General features: G+C 52.7%; 1 protein-coding gene across 1 annotated transcript in view; it reads left to right on the top strand.

Annotated features, from left to right (window-relative positions):
- The window catches only part of STX8 (syntaxin 8), a 78,817-nt gene extending 60,632 nt beyond the window's left edge, over positions 1 to 18,185 (top strand). The window contains exon 8 of the mRNA XM_030962319.1: positions 16,638 to 18,185. Coding sequence (XP_030818179.1) covers positions 16,638 to 16,705 — 68 coding nt within the window. The 3' untranslated portion in view covers positions 16,706 to 18,185. The remainder of the gene's footprint in view (positions 1 to 16,637) is intronic.
- The last annotated feature ends 925 nt before the right edge of the window (positions 18,186 to 19,110 follow it).

Below are 19,110 nucleotides of genomic sequence, written 5' to 3'. Positions count from 1 at the left end.
GAGGTGCTGTGGGCTTGCACCTCACCCTGGGGTTGTTGTGTGCCTGATAATTAATGATGATTGTCACTGTGGCTCCTGGGGCTGAGGGAAGCAGGGGATGGTGCAGGGTGTCCCCAGGCTCTCCTCTGTAAACATCTTCCTTTTGTCAGGAGCCTGAAAGAATACACTTATTTTAAACTGCTATCTGCTTCCACAGAGGGACAGTTTTATAGGATACAGACAGTGCCTGCTGGGATTTTTATGGCCTGTAGTGTTCTCAGCAAATGGTTTTGAGCACAAGTTGGCTGGGCTGGAATGACCTTCTCTTGTTCATTAACTGTCTGTTGAAAAATCTGCGTGTGGTGGTAGCCAGAGAGCCCTGATTGGGGTTATTTTAGGTGGTGCAGGGAGGTCTGGGCCTTTCCTTCCCTCCTCATTATCAGGCAGCAGAGGCTGCTCAGGGCCTGGTTTATTTACCTAATAAACTGCCTCTTTATCGTCTAGGAAATGCTCACATTTTTCAGCCAAGAAATCCTAGTAACAGGCAAACAGAGGTCTAGCAGTCAGGTCTGGGGAAACAAGAAGATGAAGGTCAGCTAATATTGCTGTTATTCTCTTTCCTGGTGGCCATGACAGCAGGGGGGGTTTATTTGAAGATCCCAGACTCGGAGTCATTGTTGGTCCCCCGAGCACGGGGGGCCGTGCCAACACTTGGGATATTAATGCATTCTCCAGATCAGTGAATGAGGAATTCCTCCACACTCCTTTCTTTGCAGAAAAAGGGAAAAAATCCCCTTCCCCCCCTTCCCCCTTCTCCCCACACTTTGTTTGCTGTGGCTTTGTCTGCAGGGTGATGCTGGGCATCCCTAATGAGGCTGGCAGGGATGGGATGGGATGGGATGGGATGGGATGGGATGGGATGGGATGGGGATGGGGATGGGGATGGGATGGGGATGGGGGATGGGATGGGGATGGGATGGGGATGGGATGGGATGGGGATGGGATGGGATGGGATGGGATGGGATGGGATGGGATGGGATGGGATGGGATGGGATGGGGATGGGGATGGGGATGGGGATGGGATGGGATGGGGATGGGGATGGGGATGGGGATGGGGATGGGGATGGGGATGGGATGGGGGGACCCCATCTCCTTTTCATGCCTTCATTCAGCATTAGTCAAGAAATAAATGGGGATCAGGGAGGCAGGAAATGTGTGATTTCTGCTCTTCAGTCTTCAGAGACTCACAGAAGTGTTTGGATTGGATAGGGGACCTCAGAGCCCAGCCAGTGCCACCCCTGCCATGGCAGGGACACCTCCCACTGTCCCAGGGACACCTCCCACTGTCCCAGGTGCTCCCAGCCCCGGTGTCCAGCCTGGCCTTGGGCACTGCCAGGGATCCAGGGGCAGCCACAGCTGCTCTGGGCACCTGTGCCAGGGCCTGCCCACCCTGCCAGGGCACAGTTTGTTCCTAATTTCCCATCTAACCCTACCCTCCTTCAGCTTGAGGCCATTCCCTGTGTCTATCCCTCCAGGCCTTGTCCTGGGGGCCCTGGAGGAGCTCTGAGCTCTCCCTGGAGCCTTCTCCAGGCTGAACAACCTCAGCTCTCTCAGCAGGAGCACTCAGCCTTGTGCTTTCCTTTCAGAGCTGTCCCACCATGCAGATGAGCCCTTCTGTCAGGCTGCCCACGGGGTTTGTGCCCTTTGTCCCATTGGTACCAGGGTGAGACCATCCCTGCTGGAGGAGTCTCCTTTGGTGGAGCTAGACTGCACTTCTGGGGTCTTGAGCTGTCTAATTCTTGCATAAGAGACTTTCTTTGAGAAGTATTTTTAGAGACATCTCTGATAAAAATACCCCAGGTAGGAGGGAGAGCTCTTGGCACACTCACCTTCTCTGGAGTGAGGGGGTTACACCTTTCCTTTCTACAGATCCAGAAAAGGGGGGTTTGTAATGCTTCAGATCGTGGGGGCTGCTGAATAATGCTGTGCAATAACAGTGCTGTGCAATAATAGTGCTGTGCAATAATAATCCTGTTAAACTCAGAGTCCTTTGTTCCATGAAGTATCACAAAGCCCTGTCTGGAACAGCCTCTCCCAGAACCTGTCACTCCTCATGGTGCCATGAGCTGGCAGAAAGTCAGGATTGTGCCAGCTGTGCAGGCAGGGAATGCCACCCTAAGCCCCTGTGCCAGCTCTGCAGGCAGGGAATGGCACCCTGAGCCCCTGTGCCAGCTCTGCATGCAGGGAATGCCACCCTGAGCCCCTGTGCCAGCTGTGCAGGCAGGGAATGGCACCCTGAGCCCCTGTGCCAGCTGTGCAGGCAGGGAATGGCACCCTGAGCCCCTGTGCCAGCTCTGCAGGCAGGGAATGGCACCCTCAGTGCCTGTGCCAGCTGTGCAGGCAGGGAATGGCACCCTGAGCCCCTGTGCCAGCTCTGCAGGCAGGGAATGGCACCCTCAGTGCTCTGCCAGGCCATGGTTTGTGCAGGCAGGGGCATCTCCCCTCTGCCATGGGGCAGCCAGACCCTGCTGGGGTCTCAGCGCCCCAGGTGCCCAGAGCTGGGGATCTCCTGTCACAGTGGGATCATTTCCCCTGTGTGGGCTGCAGGAGCTGCTGCTGGTGCTGTGTTGGGTTTATTCAGTGCCCAGGGCAGGGCATTGCTGCTCTCCCTGCAGCCCCAGGTGCCCAGGGGGCTCTGGGTGATGCTCTGGGTGATGCTGCTGGTGCCAGCCCAGGGGGGCTCTGGGTGATGTTCTGGGTGATGCTCTGGGTGATGCTGCTGGTGCCAGCCTCTCTCCAAACCCGCTGGTGAGAGGGAGAGCAGCTCTTTCTGAGCAGTTGTTTCAGCACGAGCTGCTGCCTTGCTAAACGCTGCTGCCACCTCTCCCCCTGTACAATTTTATCAGAATCTCCCTTTCTGGCTGGGGGAAGAGCTGGTGGAAGTTCACTGCGAAGGGAATGTTTGGTGCTGCCAGGGAGGTTCCTGACTGAGCTGGATCCTGGAGCTGGGGATCAGCCCTGGAGCAAGTGTGCTCTGTCAGGGCTGGGGGATTTGGGGTGTGAATTTCCCAGGGTCTAATCGTCTCATAAAGCTGCTGAGTGTGACTCCTTCCCCAGTAATCTGCTTAACTCAGTCCCTTACCCTGCTCTGGAGAATGCAGCTCCCAGGCTGTTTGCATGACAAGCAGCCCGGGATTGTCTGGGCTCCGGGGAAGGTGCTGGGAGTTAATTGGAGCAGCTGGAGCTGCTGCTTTCCCATGTTCACCGGCAGGCTGGCTGAGGAGCAGAGCTTTTATGGGCAGCTCCACTCCAGGCTGCACCATGTGTTTTGATAGCTAAAATACTTAAATTAAAAAAAAAAAATTGGTTTGCCTTCCAAAGGGTGTTTTTCTCCACCAAAACTAATCTTGAGGGAAAATGATGTTTGGTAGCTCTGGAATTATTGGATTTGCAGATAGAAACTGCAGCTACTGACTGATGACCAAAGCAGCTAACTGGGAGATGTTCTTGGCAGCTGGTCCTGCTAAAAACCTCCCCTCAAAGCCATGAAAACCACAGTGAACAATATCAAAATAGCAAAAAAAAAAAAAAAGCTGCTAGTAAGCAGAAACTAATCACTGCATCCACCTCTTCATTATAAAATTAAGGATGCTCCATTAGAAGTGTTCCCTTTAAAATTTTATTAGGATTCCCTCCCACCAGACCTTGATTGTGCTAAAAATAAAAGGATAAGCATCCCCTCATCTCTGTTTTTAATTGGCCTACTCCTAAAGCCAAACCCTGTGAGTGGAATTCCTGCTTGGAGATGGGCTCTGTGATACGTCGTCAGCCTGTGCTGCCTTGGTGGGAGCAGAGGCAGAAGGAGAGGCTGAAGCACTGGAGAAACTGTGAAACTGTGCAGGTTTTATTTCAATTGCACAGGCATATTTGTTCTGTGACTCAGAAAGATGTGGCTTAGGAGTGTAATTTTAGCAGAATTGTATCACTTGGTTGGAGTTAATGCTTTGCAGACAGCAGAGTCCTCAAAACAATGTGAAATCTGGGGGATAGATGGGGATCTTCCCAGTCAGAGCCCACGTGGAGTCGGTGGGAAGCTTTCCTAGGCAGCGTTTTGTGTGCACTGCAGATCCCCTTCCTTGGGAGCCCATCCTCAGCTCTGGGCTGGGAAACGAGGAGTGGCAGGAGCAGAACCCTCCCCAAGCTGTGGCTGATATGTGGCATCATCCAGGTCTGGGGTGGGAAACAAGGACTGGCAGGAGCAGAACCCTCCCACAGTGATGGCATCATCCAGGTCTGGGGTAGGAAAAGGGGATGGCAGAGCTGGCAGGAGCAGAACCCTCCCCAAGCTGTGGCTGATTTGTGGCATCCTCCAGGTCTGGGGTAGGAAAAGGGCACTGGCAGAGTGGCAGGAGCAGAACCTTCCTGCAGTGATGGCATCCTCCAGGTCTGGCGTGGGAAGTGGGCACTGGCAGGAGCAGAACTCTCCTGCATCCGTGGCTGATCCGTGGCACACACGGAGCCTCCCGGGAGCAGGGCAGGGGCTGGAGGTCAGCTCAGGTCAGTCCCACATCCATGGTGCTGCCAGCCCCAGAGCAGGGCCCTGGGGAAGGGCAGGGTTCTAGGGGTTGCCCAGGGACCCCGGGAGCTGCCCTGCCCTCCATGCCAGCAGTGCCCTCCGTGCCCTCCATGTCCAGCAGTGCCCTCCATGCCAGCAGTGCCCTCCATGCCCTCCATGCCCAGCAGTGCCCTCCGTGCCCTCCATGTCCAGCAGTGCCCTCCATGCCAGCAGTGCCCTCCATGCCCAGCAGTGCCCTCCGTGCCCTCCATGTCCAGCAGTGCCCTCCGTGCCCAGCAGTGCCCTCCATGCCAGCAGTGCCCTCCGTGCCCTCCATGTCCAGCAGTGCCCTCCATGTCCAGCAGTGCCCTCCGTGCCCAGCAGTGCCCTCCATGCCCAGCAGTGCCCTCCGTGCCAGCAGAGCACTCCAGCCTGGCTCTGCAGCACTTGCAGGAGCTCAGGGATTGTGGGCACTCAGGGGTTGTGCCAATTCCAAATTTCTTCCAATGATCCCAGCTCAAACAGTGGCATCCAGGGAAGTGTTCCTTGAATCTTAATGCTACCTTAAACAGCCAGGGAGACAAAGACTGAGCCCCGTGCTTTGGGGGAGGTTCTTCTGGGAATAGAGGAAAAGCCATGGCTAAAGGTGATTTTCCCTCTCTCCCCTCTTCTTTTCCCTTCTGTTCTGTAGTAGCAGGGGTTTGCTTTAACTGTGGTCATCTTTTAATAAATGCAGAGGAAACTGGAAGAGTTTGGAAAAGTATGGGCTAAGCAAATGCTCCAGAGGGACCTGTAGTGGCAACATGATTAATAAGGGACAGTGCTGGTAATTCTATCAAAACAGAGCTATTGCAAAAGCAGCTGCAGCATCCTGGCTTTGGGCAGAGCAGCACTCAGACAAATGGTCCAGGGAGATTTGTGTGCCTCCCTGCTGGGGGGGTTTCTTCTCCCCCTACAAGTGTGAGGGGAAAAGCTCTGTAGATTTAACCGTAGGATTAGACTCCAGGAAAAAAAAAGAAATTAGTAAATCAGGCAGCTAATGGCTCCCAAGTATTTTCATGCTGGTTGTTTGTTTGATACAGGCTCCAATCCTTACACAGATATTTTTTCCCCTTAATTTTATATATTTACCTTTTTTGTCTGTCAGCCCCCACACATATCTGGGAATAACCTTAAGGAGCTGAAAAGGGGAAATGTTCTCCATAAGGAAAATGTGATGCAAAATATAGAATCCTGGAGTGGGGTGGGTTGGGAAGGACCTTAGAGGAGGGACATCCAGTGGCACCCCAGCCATGGCAGGGACACCTCCCACTGTGCCCTGCCCAGCCGGGCCCTGGGCACTGCCAGGGAGGGGACACAACAACGTCAGAGGCACCAGGGAAGGTTCCAGCCCGTGCTGCTCTCTGCAGGCTCTGCCAGGGCTCTGCTGGGGCTGCAGAGCTGTGACACAGTGACACAGTATAAGTACATGGTACACACAGTGACAAGTGACAATGACACAGTGTGACACGGTACATGGTGACACAGTAATACAGTGACATGTGACAACAGTGAACAGTACAAGCTGTGACACAGTGACACAGTAATACAGTGACATGGTGACACAGCAGTGACACAGTGACACAGTGACACAGCTGTGACACAGTGACATGGTGACACAGTAATACAGTGACATGGTGACACAGCAGTGACACAGTGACAGTGACACAGTGACACAGCTGTGACACAATGAAAGTGACACAGTGACACAGCAGTGTCACCCTGCTCCTGTCACCCGTGCCAGGTGTCCCCAGCACGCTGTTCCCAGCTGTGACACAGTTGACACAGTGACAGTGACACAGTGACACAGCAGTGACACAGCAGTGACACAATGACAGTGACACAGTGACACAGCAGTGACACAGCAGTGTCACCCTGCTCCTGTCACCCGTGCCGGGTGTCCCCAGCACGCCGTTCCCAGAGTGATTTCCTCATTTCCTTTGTGCAGCTGCTGGGGCAGCTGGAGCTGTCCTGTGGGGAGGCAAAGCAGGGCCCTGGAGTGAAGAGCCCATAAACTTCTCAGGTTTTAGGAAGGCACGGGGATGAAATGATGCTGTGGTTTTTCCTTCCTCCTCTCTCTTCTTTTTTTTCTTTTTTTTGACACAAAATGAGAGGGGACCTCTTGCACTGCACGTGCATAAATTGTGCAGGTTTGGCTCTGCTCGAGGCTGAAATTAAAGAATAAAAGAAAATCAAATAGTCATCCTGACACATGAGACAATGCAGTCGTCCAAACCCAAAATAGTTCTGTGTAGTACTCTGCATATAGGAGTCAGGGATCTGTGTGTGGGCTTTGAAGATGCCTTGCCTTCTTTTTTTGGGGAAGAAACTTCTGTTAACATCTAAATGATGTCAAGAATTCAGCAAGGATTGAATTCCCCACTTCATCTGCATGAAATTTTTGCATTGCTACTGAACTCTGTTATTTTATCAGCCTCCTGCTCTTCTGACTCTATTTTCCAAAACCTTTTAAAGTGATTGTGCAAGTCAAACCTAATTTCTTATCACAATTCTTGTGTATATTGGCTCAGTGCTTTGCAAGGGATTGTTTCACCCACCCTGTTTCCCTTGGCATTTCTAGAAGGTTCTTGGAGTTGTTAGCAGCTGTAAATGGTATTAATAAGGAGGATTTGGTTGCTGCTTTCTGCAGTTTCTCTGCTGATTAGGCTGCATTGCCAAAGGTTGAGCAAGTTTCTAAAAGCAGGATTGTTCTTTGAGTTGTGAAAACACGATTCCCAACAAAACAACAGCTGTATGTGTGTCAAGAATTCTCCAGGCAGGCTGCACCCAGCAGAAACTGGGCTGGAACTGAATCCAAAGGGGTGTTGGTGTTAAAATCGAGGACGTTTCACCTGGGTGTTTAAAGGTCCAGCCAGGAGGACACCAAGGCTTTTTGCCTTTTGTGTTTGAGGTGAAAATCCATCTCGCACTCCAGGGTTCTGTCCCTGCTGTGCTGGGCTTCCCAAAGCAGCTTTGGTGGGCTGGGAGGAGCCTTCCTGAGAGCAGCTGGGGCTGTGGGGGCATCTTGGGGCTCCATCCAGGGAATCCAGGCTGTGGGACCCCTCAGCAGCTCCCTGGCCTTCCCAAGGGTTCCCACGGGTTCCCAAATGGGCACAACTTGGGCTCCATCCAAGGAATCCCAGCTGTGAGGTCCCTCAGCAGCTCCCTGGCCTCCCTGGCTCAGGCAGGAGCCTCCTTGCTGTGTACCTGGAATTCTCTCTGAGCTTTCTCCAAGCTCTGCAGCAGATGGAGAGAGACATCCTGAGCAGAGGGGGGAGAACAGTTTGGGCTTCCAGTCTGCATGGACTGGAGAAACCAGAGGAGTTCTGGGTGTGTGGGAGCAGTTCAGGCGTGCAGTGTCATTAATCTTCATCTGTGGCTTTTGAAATCAGCAGCAGCCAGAGTGTCCCAGACCTGAAAGCCGTGTTTGTTTGGGTAGAGTGGGTGTGCAGGGAGTTTCTCTGAGTGTTTTCACCCCACCAGGGCAGGTTTGTGTCGAGTGGATTGACTGGAGCAGCAGTGCACAGTGTGGCTCTGACCATTGCAGCAGCCCTGGTTTACAGGGTCAGCCCAGTGGTTTCGTGTTTGAAGTTGTCACACATTGAATTCTTGACTGCTTTGTGCCCATTCTTAATTTCTAAAAAGAAAAAAAAAGCCCATGCTGGTTTTGAGCTGGAGTTTCTCATACTTAAGTCTGTGTAAAGATGATTTATGGTGCTAGGAGGGCTCCACTGGAAATGCAAGATCTATTATGAAGTGCATTGAACGGCCCATGCTGAAATGTTTATTGCTGTCTTCAAAACAGAATACATCAGGGCTGATGGGGCCTGTCCAGGAAAGAGAGAGGCTGCAGTGCACTGGGGCTAGTGGGGTATTTTTAGTATTTCAATAAAAGACGAGGCTTTTAAAGGAAATCACTTATTGCCATTTTGCAATCAAGAATGCAGGAGTGTTCCAGGGACTGCGAGAAATATGCTTCAAGAATGTGGGAGCCATAAGGAACTAATCATTAACGATTCTCCCGTTTCCACCCCCGGCCCTGCGCTGAGGAAGCCATTTGGGAGCTTTGCAATTTGTATGGAAATCTCAGCCCCACTGAGCCAGGCATCCCGGGCACGGGGGAGCCAGCAGAGCCCATTTCCAGCAGTTCCTGCCATTCCTGGGTGAGCAGGGCACTTGGGCAAATCGGAGACACATGGAGCAGCCTTCAGGAGCACTTAATCCAACCTTAAATGAGTGACAAGAACACAACCTGATCTTTTTGTGTGTAGGTTCTTCTTGCTCAGTGCCTCGTGGGGAGGTTCTCCCTGCAGGGTCAGATGGATCAGTAAAACTTTGAGGTTGTTGCTGTTGCTGTTCCGCTCATTTGGCTGAGCTGGGATTGTTTTTATTTCTTGTTTATTTTTTTCATGGGATGCTGGAAACCCTTTGGAAGAATTTTGGTGCTGTGATACGTCCATGTAAGCAGGGAGGGAGCGATCCCAGCCCTTGCCAGAGTGAAAAACAAAGGCAGAGGCAAAAGAGAATCCTTTCCCAAGTGACTGATGGGACAATTTAGTGATGCATCTGAGCAGAGCTGGTGGTTGCCACCTTTTTCCCTGTCTGGCCCTGGTGTCCTGGGGAGGCAGTTCAGGCAGCCACAATGGCAGACAAGTGACCCCACCAAAAACAAAGCCAGGGTGTGGGGCTGGTGGCAGATGGACGTGGGCAGATGTCCCTTCTGTGCCAGGCCGGCAGAGCTGCCCTTTCATCTGATTCTTTCTCTTTGCCCGTTTGTTTTTGCTGGGGAGAGTGGTGCAGGGACAGCAGTTCCCTGCTGAGATCATCTGTCACAGCTTCTGCCTGTCCCCAGGCTGCTGCAGGTAGCAGGGCTGGGCTCTGACCCTTCCTTTCAGGAAAACCCTTTGGAGTTTGCCAGCTGGGCTGGGCTGCTGCATCCCCTGCTGGAGCTGGGGCTGGGGCAGGGGCTGGGCAGGGAGGCTGAGCTGGAGAAGCTCCATGGAGACAGAGGAGCCCCAGCCTCAGGACACTGCCCCAGCGCTGGGGTTCCCTGGTGAATCCCCCAGGCTGGGAGTGCAGGGAGAAATCTCCTCCGTGCTCTGTGACCGGTGCTGCCCAAGGTCCCACCCATCAGGTGGGTTTTCCATCAGGAACCTTGGGTTTCCTGTGGCCAGGAGAGCTTTCCCTGGCTGTGCTGCACTCCCTGGTCCCAGCTGCTCTCCCCAGCACAGCTCCATGGCACAGTTCATGGCAAACCCTGCTGTTCCTCAGGGCTCATGCCCTGGGGGGTATCTTCTGCTGGAGATGGGGAAATCCCAGTTAAACCTGTGCTTTCTCACCCTTCCTGCTGGTTTTCCCAGAGCAGAAGGGTTCAGGTGACACCTGGGGCTTGGTTGGGCTTGCTGGACTGAGCTGAGTGACCCTCACGTGAAATAAGGGATTTTTAGACCCTTTGTGCTCTTCTTTGAGCTGTTTTGTTTCCTTTCTCCTGGGAGACCTTTGGTGCACATTGAGGTGTGTGACACTTGCACAGGTGCCATTCCAGGCTGCAGCTCTGCTGCTCAGAAATGCTGAGTTTCCCTCAGCTGCTCCTGCTGCTGGCTGTCCCTGATGTCAGGGAAAGGATGCCCAGGAGTCTGGAGGAAGGACAGCTGGAAACTGTGTGTCTGTGTGTGCTTGTTTAATTAAAAAAGGGGGAAAAACCAAGCCACATGCAAAGCAATCCAGTAACCACATCTGCCAGTGACCTTTGGGGCTGGAAAGAGTCTGGTGATGGTGTGGGGCCAAGCAAGGAAAGTTGTGAAGTCACTCAGAGGAACAAAAGGAAAATCCATGAGGATGTTTCCAGCTTGGGGCTGGGTGATTGCACAGCTCTGTCCCAGCCCACCCCTCACAACAGGCAGAGGTGGGTTGAGGTTGCCAGTTTTGGGTTGATTTGGGGTTTTTGGGCTGGGGAAGCTGCTGCCTCTCACACCTGCTCCTGATGCACTGGTGAGCCCAGGCAATGATTTTATTTCCCAGTGTTTTTGCAGGAGGTGTTCAGGTGTGGATTCCTTTATGAAGCTCTCTGGTTCAGTCACTGTGGCTCAGAGGTACCTGAACCATTTCTCCACCATTGTCCTCTCCCAGCTACCTGCTGCTATTTAAAGGAGCTGCAGATTTAGCTCCAAGTGTTCCCTTTCCCACAGACTCCTCTGAAAGTTGAAACTTGTGACAGTTCAGTTCTTGCTGTGCTCTTGCCTTGTCTTCAGCTCTGAACAAATGTCTGTCTCTGAGCTTCACTTCTGGTGGCTCAGAAGGGAAAATCATTTAAATTTTCTCATTTCCATGGGAAACCCTCCTGCCTTTGAGCTGCCCTTGCTGAGCTCTGGTTCTCAGGGCAGAGCAGGAGCTCAGGAATGGTTCAGCAGGCACACAGACAAATGGGGCACCCAAAGCCCTCCAAAGGCAGGAGGTGACCTTGCCATGGAGCAGCTGAAACCTGAGCAGCAGCTGGAGGCTGGGAGCAGAGCCCCGAGCTTGGGGTGAGCTTGGGCTTGTGCCACTCCTGGAAGGAATTTGGGATTTCGGGGCAGTTGTGCTTGGAAGCAGTTCAGGGCATTACCTGGCATGGGTCTGAGACTTGAAAAACAGATTGACAAAGAAGCAAATGGAAGTGTAACAATACTGGATTAAAGATACACTTCTCTCACTTGCCTGCCCTCGGCCAGGCTGCCCGTGGGGTTTGGGACCCGAAGTTTGGGGTTATTTGATTGCTGAAATCAGATAGATTTGGATATGAACTCGCTCCATGCTGCTTCTGGGGCTGATCTGATGTTTGATTTCTGGTAGGGATGGTTCTCACCCTGCTGGGTTTTAGCCCCACTTTGTTTGCCCTGAGGGATCTCCACACCCCGATCAGAGCTGGTGTTAGCACCAAACTCATCTGTGCATCCACAGGGAATCCCAGCTCCAACCTGAGATGACCAAACCCCACAAAAATGCAATTTCTGGCGTGTGAAATAATGTTCACTGAGGAGTTAAAGTGCACAAACAAAGTCTGCACCTTCCCCTCAGATAAATTGTTTTTTTGGGTTAATCTGGCATAGCATGAACAGCTCCAAATGTGCAATAACTCATGGACCCAGAGCCTTTTCATCTCACACAGGAACGACCTGGGCTGTTCTTTCTTCCAAATAAGGAATTAATAATGCAATATTGTTGTTTCCAAGGAGCTCAGCTTTTTTGAGGAGTGCCTTCTCCCCCTCCTCTAGACCCAATGAAACACATGAACATTTGGAGCCTTTAATAACCTGGCGCAGCCTGCTCTTGATTTCTCTGAGACCTGCCAATGATTTTGATGTCAGGGCCGCGAGGTACAACTGTAGTGTTGAATTTCTGCAGGCAGAGCAGTTGAAAAGGAAGGTCAGAAGCAATAAGGGCCGGGTTCCTGGGGCGGCTGGGTGAGGAGCGTTTCCCCGGCCCTCTCGCCCAAGAAAACGTTTGGCTGTCACAAAACTAATAAAGGAAAACCTCCAGAGAGGTGGGCTCAGAGCTGCAGGTGTAGGAATGGGGCTGTAGTTACACACAAGGCGGCTTAATAGCGTGGGATTTCTGCTCAAGTGCTTCTTAATGCGGCACAAATTGAATACCCAGCGCGGGGAAGTGTTGGAGGGAAAGGGTTTTATGGCTTTTGGGGGAGAAAGGGCTTGGCTCTTTGTAGGGAACATAAAGGACAGCAAGATGGATTTCTTGGGGTGCCTGCCATGTGAAAGTAGTGCTTTAGGTATGTGCAGAGGGTTCAGAGCCAGCCTCCAGGCTGGTTCTCTCTGCCTCCCAAAGCAGGCTTTGAAGGGATTTGGGCACGGTTTCTGCCGTATATCTGGCAACACGGGCTTCAAATTAACTCACTGAAACAGCAGATAAAGTTTGGGTTCTTTAGAACTGTGATATTAAATAGAAGTCCTGGAGGAAAGCAGCCAGGCCTCGTGCCTAAGGTCCCATCCTTGCCCTGCCTCTCTGCTGCCCTATAAAACAACAATTATGTGTTTAAAGTTACTGCTCCGTGTCCCTTGTAAAAGAAGACTTATTCATAAACTTCTGGATAGACAGTTCTGTGGGAATATAACTTACTTGGGCTAAACCAAGCTGCCTTTTCCAGATAATGGAATGCTATACAGGCTCTTTAAAGTCCGAGCATGCTATTTATTATTATTTTATCATCCATAAAAGTCACCAGTGTTGAACCTGGGAGTGACACTACACTCAAATCAGCAGGAAGACAGGGAAAAGCCCAAGGAGAGCTGCTGTTGGCAGAAATATTCACTGACAGGTGCTGGGGGTGCTGCCTGCCCTGCAGCCCCTCTCTGCAGGCTCAGGGCAGGGCATTGCCATGGGCACATCTCAGTTTTGGGCTGGCATTTGCCAGATGCAAGTTGGACATTGCTGAAATGGGCTTGGATGCAGCCCTGCAGTTTCTGAAGTCAGGGCACAGGAGCTGGCCCCACACACATGCACATGCCTTAGAATTCTTTTAATGGGCTGAAATCAGCATTTTCTTCAGGACCCAGAGCTGTGTTTGCTCTCTGAATATCCCCAGTGAGGGAAATCAGCAGTGGGATCAGCAGTGGGATCAGCAGTGGATCAGCACTGGGATCAGCACTGGGATGAGCACTGGGATCAGCACTGGGATCAGCACTGGGATCAGCACTGGGATCAGCAGCTGGATCAGCAGTGAGGGATCAGCACTGGGATCAGCAGTGGGATCAGCAGTGGATCAGCACTGGGATCAGCACTGGGATCAGCAGTGGGATCAGCAGTGAGGGATCAGCAGTGAGGGATCAGCAGTGGGATCAGCAGTGGGATCAGCACTGGGATCAGCAGTGGGATCAGCAGTGGGATCAGCACTGGGATCAGCAGTGGATCAGCAATGGGATCAGCAGTGGGATCAGCAGTGAGGGATCAGCAGTGGGATCAGCAGTGGGATCAGCAGTGGGATCAGCACTGGGATCAGCAGTGGGATCAGCAGTGGATCAGCAATGGGATCAGCAATGGGATCAGCACTGGGATCAGCACTGGGATCAGCACTGGGATCAGCAGTGGATCAGCAGTGGGATCAGCAGTGGATCAGCAAGGGATCAGCAGTGGGATCAGCAATGGGATCAGCACTGGGATCAGCAGTGGGATCAGCAGCTGGATCAGCAGTGGGATCAGCAGCTGGAGCACTGCCCCAGAGCCTTTAGCCCAGGGATTTTCAGGAGCATGGCATTTACTGCAGCCTGCCTTGATTACTTGTTCAGTATTTGCACAGGGATTTCTGCTTCCCACCTTTCCCTGGGATGCAGTGGGGATTTGTATTCCTGGAATGTTTCCTTTTGCACGAGAATCTTTCCTTTGTTCTCTTCTGACTCCTGTTGACTTTAAGAATGGTTTTGATTCCTGAACCTCTCTTTGAGAGTTCCTTTTCAAGGGGAATATTTATATTTCATAGCATTTCAGCAAAAAAAGGCAAAGCAGGCAGGGACCTCAGAATGCAGAATTCCTGTCAGATCCTATCCACAGCTTCAGTGGGGAAAGCATGTGAAACACCCAGGTTTAAAACCTCCAGATCCTTCTAATCTTCTGTTCTGTGGTTCAGGGGAGAAATGTGTGCAGCAGCTGCTGTGTGTGCTGGGAGAGGAGCTTGGGGATGTGTGTGTGCTGGGATGTGTGTGTGCTGGGACAGCCCTGTGCTCCTGGTTTGGTGTCCCTGGCTCTGTGTGTGTGCTGGGACAGCCCTGTGCTCCTGGTTTGGTGTCCCTGGCTGTGTGTGTGTGCTGGGACAGCCCTGTGCTCCTGGTTTGGTGTCCCTGGCTCTGTGTGTGTGCTGGGGACAGCCCTGTGCTCCTGTCCTGGTGTCCCTGGCTCTGTGTGTGTGCTGGGGACAGCCCTGTGCTCCTGTCCTGGTGTCCCTGGCTCTGTGTGTGTGTGGGGACAGTGTGTGTGTGCGGGACAGCCCTGTGCTCCTGGTTTGGTGTCCCTGGCTCTGTGTGTGTGCTGGGGACAGCCCTGTGTGTGTGCTGGGACAGCCCTGTGCTCCTGTTTTGGTGTCCCTGGCTCTGTGTGTGTGCTGGGGACAGCCCTGTGCTCCTGTCCTGGTGTCCCTGGCTCTGTGTGTGTGCTGGGGACAGCCCTGTGCTCCTGGTTTGGTGTCCCTGGCTCTGTGTGTGTGCTGGGGACAGCCCTGTGCTCCTGGTTTGGTGTCCCTGGGCTCAGCAGTTCTGCCTCTCCCACCTCAGCTGGGACAAGGACAGCACTTGACCTTTTTGGCTTCAGGTTTTTCATTCCAGTCTTTTCCCAGGGGTGGAACGAGGTTTATTTCACTTCGCTGTCCCCTCTCTCAGTGCCCTGCAGTTCCCTCACTCAGCACTGCCCATTAGCAATCCTTTATCAGCCCCCACCTTCCCCTCTTCCTGCTGGGGATAATTTGGGGTTTATGTGCAGTTTTTCTTGGGACTTGCCAAAGAATAATTACACCCCATTAACTGCCCCCTGTATCATTAGTAATTCACACCTAGGGAGTATTTTCCAAGCAGCTGATCTCGGTTGTCTCTTAATTGCTGGAGTCCATAAACTCTGTTACTCTGAAACTGTGTGAAGGATTTGCACCCTCTAAAACTTCTCCCTCCAGTGCAAAACATAACAGAGAATGGGAATGTGGCAGCTTTATCAGATCTTACTTCTTCCCTATTTAGGCAAATTATTTGCTTCTGGCTCTGTGGAAAACTCCAAAATGTATGTTGAGGTGTAAAAAATTTGGGACTGAAAGGGTGAGGAAGTTGTGGCTCCTCAGCCTGGAGAGGAGAAGGCTCCAGGGAGAGCTCAGAGCCCCTGGCAGGGCCTGAAGGGGCTCCAGGAGAGCTGCAGAGGGACTGGGGACAAGGGATGGAGGGACAGGAGCCAGGGAATGGCTCCCAGTGCCAGAGGGCAGGGATGGATGGGATGACAAATGGTCTCAGCTGAGCATAAGAGAAAAAAATACTGTTGGTGGCAACTCTTACTTCCCTGGAAAAAAAAAATCCTGGCCCCCTGGCAGAGGAACAGTTTCTGCACAGAAAACATGACAGTATTTACAAAAAGCAGTGTCTAATATCCTTTTCCAGCTTGGAAGGAGGAGTTTATTTCAATACATCCTTTTTTAATTGCCATGAGCTGGACTTGTAAATACTGTCAGTGGTTGAGTAATAGTCCTCAGTGAGCAGAGAGAGGAAGGGACAGGTTTTCCACTCTTGGAACCCTCTGCATTCCCTCAGCTCGGGCAGGGAGACTGCACACAGCAGATACTGAACACTAATTAAAGCCTCCTAATTAAGAGATCATTGAAGCCCAGGGGATGCCCATGGGTGTGATGCCAGTGCCCAGCACAGGGATCCAGCTGGGTGAGGAGTTTGTTTATTGGGGGTGCTTTGGGAGGTGGATCCGGGGTGTTCTCACTGAAACATTTCTTCCTTTCCTCTAAAACATGGGAGAGAAAGGGGAGGGTTCCTGCTGGGAAATGGGGAGTTAGGGAGAGGGGAGGGATCCCATTTTGTACAATCTCCTTGTCATTGACCTCTGCAGGGATCAGTGGCTTCGGGGCAGGATGGGGCACACAGAGGTGGGGCAGGGCGCTGGGATTCTCTCAGGGCTGGATGATCCCTGTTCCCCCAGGTCAGGTCCGTGCCTGACAGCCCAGCCCTGCACAGAGTTCTGTCTGAAAGCAGGAGTACTTTGTGTTGGAAACAATTTCCTGCTGCAGTGTGGATTTCCTCCTGAATAATCCTTTGCCCCAGTGGGATGGTACAGAGGGATTCTAGCAAAGCTCAGCTGGCCTGGCTGTGAGTTAAACACATCCCTTGATGTTTCCGTGGCAGATGTGCAGGGAGGAAGGTATCCCACAGGCTCTGCTGGGAAATTCTGATTTGTGGGGTCAGGAAGGGAAGGAACCCCTCTGCCAACGTGGGGTTTGGGTCCAGGTCTCTGCTCAGGTCACCAGTGCAGGCCTGTGGGGATGAGCAGGGGGAGGAATTGAATCACAGAAATCCTGATTCTTGCTCTGTCCCTGCAGGGATGCTGGTGGTGATCGTGCTGCTGCTCATCGCCATCGCCGTGGTCGCGCTCTGGCCCACGGGTTAACCCCGACCCTGCTGGGGCAGCTGCTCCAGGGGAGCCCCAGGGCTCGGGCAGGGACCTGCTGAGGGCAGGGATGAACTCCATCCACCGCTGGGAGCAAACTCCACAGCTGGGAATGACCCCAGTGCAGCAAACTGAACAAACCCACAGCTGGGAATGACCCCAGTGCAGCAGCCTGGACAAACCCACAGCTGGGAATGACCCCACTGCAGCAAACTGAACCATCTCCACAGCTGGGAATGACCCCAGTGCAGCAAACTGAGCAGCCCCACTCTCCTTGGCTGAGGAGCTCAGTGGGATCTGCAGGATTTCAGTGGGAAAAGGATCTCATCCCACTAACAGGATTTCATCCCTTCCTCTGGCACTCGGGCAGCTGCAGCTGTGGGATGGACCCACCTCTCCTGCATCTGGGCACAGCTGGTGCTGCTGCCCTGCCCATCTCACAGACATCCCAGGGCTCCAAACACCGAAATGCAGGAGTGCTGTGGAGAGCAGACACGGTCCCTGCTTTGGGGTCCCTCCTGCAGAGAGAAAATGCTCCATTCAGGGAATGTCCTGGGGGATGAATGGCTGCCTCTGGATTCTCCCAGGATGGGAAGGGACAGCCCTGCAGGAGCCCCTGGGCTGCCCAGGACCGCTGGGGACTGGGTCAGTGCTCGGCCCCCGGGGGGGGCTGGTGGGTTATTGATCCCCAGGGATGGTTACTGGTGGGTTATTGATCCCCAGGGGTGGTTATTGGTGGGTTATTGATCCCCAGGGATGGTTACTGGTGGGTTATTGATCCCCAGGGGTGGTTATTGGTGGGTTATTGATCCCCAGGGATGGTTACTGGTGGGTTATTGATCCCCAGGGGCGGTTATTGGTGGGTTATTGATCCCCAGGGACGGTTACTGGTGGGTTATTGATCCCCAGGGGTCGTTATTGGTGGGTTATTGATCCCCATGGACGGTTACTGGTGGATTATTGATCTCCAGGGATGGTTACTGGTGGGTTATTGATCCCCAGGGACGGTTACTGGTGGGTTATTGATCCCCAGGGGTGGTTACTGGTGGGTTATTGATCCCCAGGGATGGTTATTGGTGGGTTATTGATCTCCGGGGATGGTTACTGGTGGGTTATTGATCCCCAGGGATGGAGTTACTGGTGAGTTACTGATCTCAGGTGGGAACTGAAGAGCAGCAGGACTCAGCCCAGCCTGTGAGAGTGAGAGCTCTGCCCTCGTGAGCTCCCCAGAGGCTGTGCCAGCCTGGCCCTGGGAGATGCACCACAATTAATGTCCTCACTGAGCTCTGGCTCTTCCTTTGACAGCTTCTCACACCCTTCTACAGCTGAGAGGAAGGATTACCTATTTCAAAACTAATGAAAAAGAAGTATTAAATGTTTGCTTCTGGCCAAGAGAATAATTATTTTGTTACACATGTCAGTTTGATTTCAGGATTAATAGAGCAAGCAATAAATACTGATTAAAGCTGATCCATTTCTATACAGTTTCTCTGCCTGGGGTTTTATTGTTTCCTCCTATCTTGTGTTGTCTGTGAATGATTTATCCAACGCTGCCATGTCCTAAGAGCTGGTCTGGAGAAGGAAATAAGCAATTTCTGCCAGACTTTGTGTGTAGTATGCCAGATCTGTCACTCTTGCAAGGGCTGGCCCTCACCTGGCATCCCAGGGATCCAGAGCTTCTCTTCATCTGCCGTGGGTGGTGCCATGTCCTGCAGCTGTGGGAGCTGTCCCCTGGATCCAGAGAGCATTTCCCTGTCCTTGTGCTCCCAGGGAAGGACAGGAGAGAGGAGCATGGTGGAGAGGAAGGCCCAGAGATCCAGCTGTGCCCCCTCCAGCTCCAGCCAGGGCTCTGTGCCCATCCTCAACGCTCAGAGCTGGAGGTTGGAGCTCCTCTGGAGTTGCCCATGTGCTCTGCTGGAGAAACCCTTGAAGCCCTTCCAAGTGCAGGCCAGGCTGTGCCTGCTCAGTTTTCTTGGAGGGATGCTGCACCTTGGGCAGGCAGGGCTGGTTTGATGTGCTCTGGTTTCCAAGAGGACAGGCAGGGGGTTGTGAGTTATTGCTGATGTCGGATTAGCAATGGAGCTTTAGGCAGGGCTGCTCCAGCTGGAACCAAGGGAAGGTTTTGGAGAGGAGTTCCAAATCCGTGCATTCCTGCAGCTCTGTGGGCACTGGGAATGCTCCTGGAGCTGTTCCTCAGCAGCAGCTCCAAACCTGGAGCAGGATTTCACTGCCAGCTCTGGAGCAGCCCTGTGGATCTTCAGTGACAGCCAGAGAGCAACGTGGACTTCGTTCAGACCAGACCACAGGCCTGGGCTGCTAATTAAAACTGCCACTTCTGGGCTGCTAATTAAAACTGCCACTTCTGGAGGGAATTATGGCTTTGTTTGAGTTCCCAGGACATGCAG

Source organism: Camarhynchus parvulus, chromosome 18 (genome assembly GCF_901933205.1).
Source record: "Camarhynchus parvulus chromosome 18, STF_HiC, whole genome shotgun sequence".
Taxonomy (NCBI): Eukaryota; Metazoa; Chordata; class Aves; order Passeriformes; family Thraupidae; genus Camarhynchus; species Camarhynchus parvulus.
This window is presented reverse-complemented; position numbering and strand designations above follow the sequence as displayed.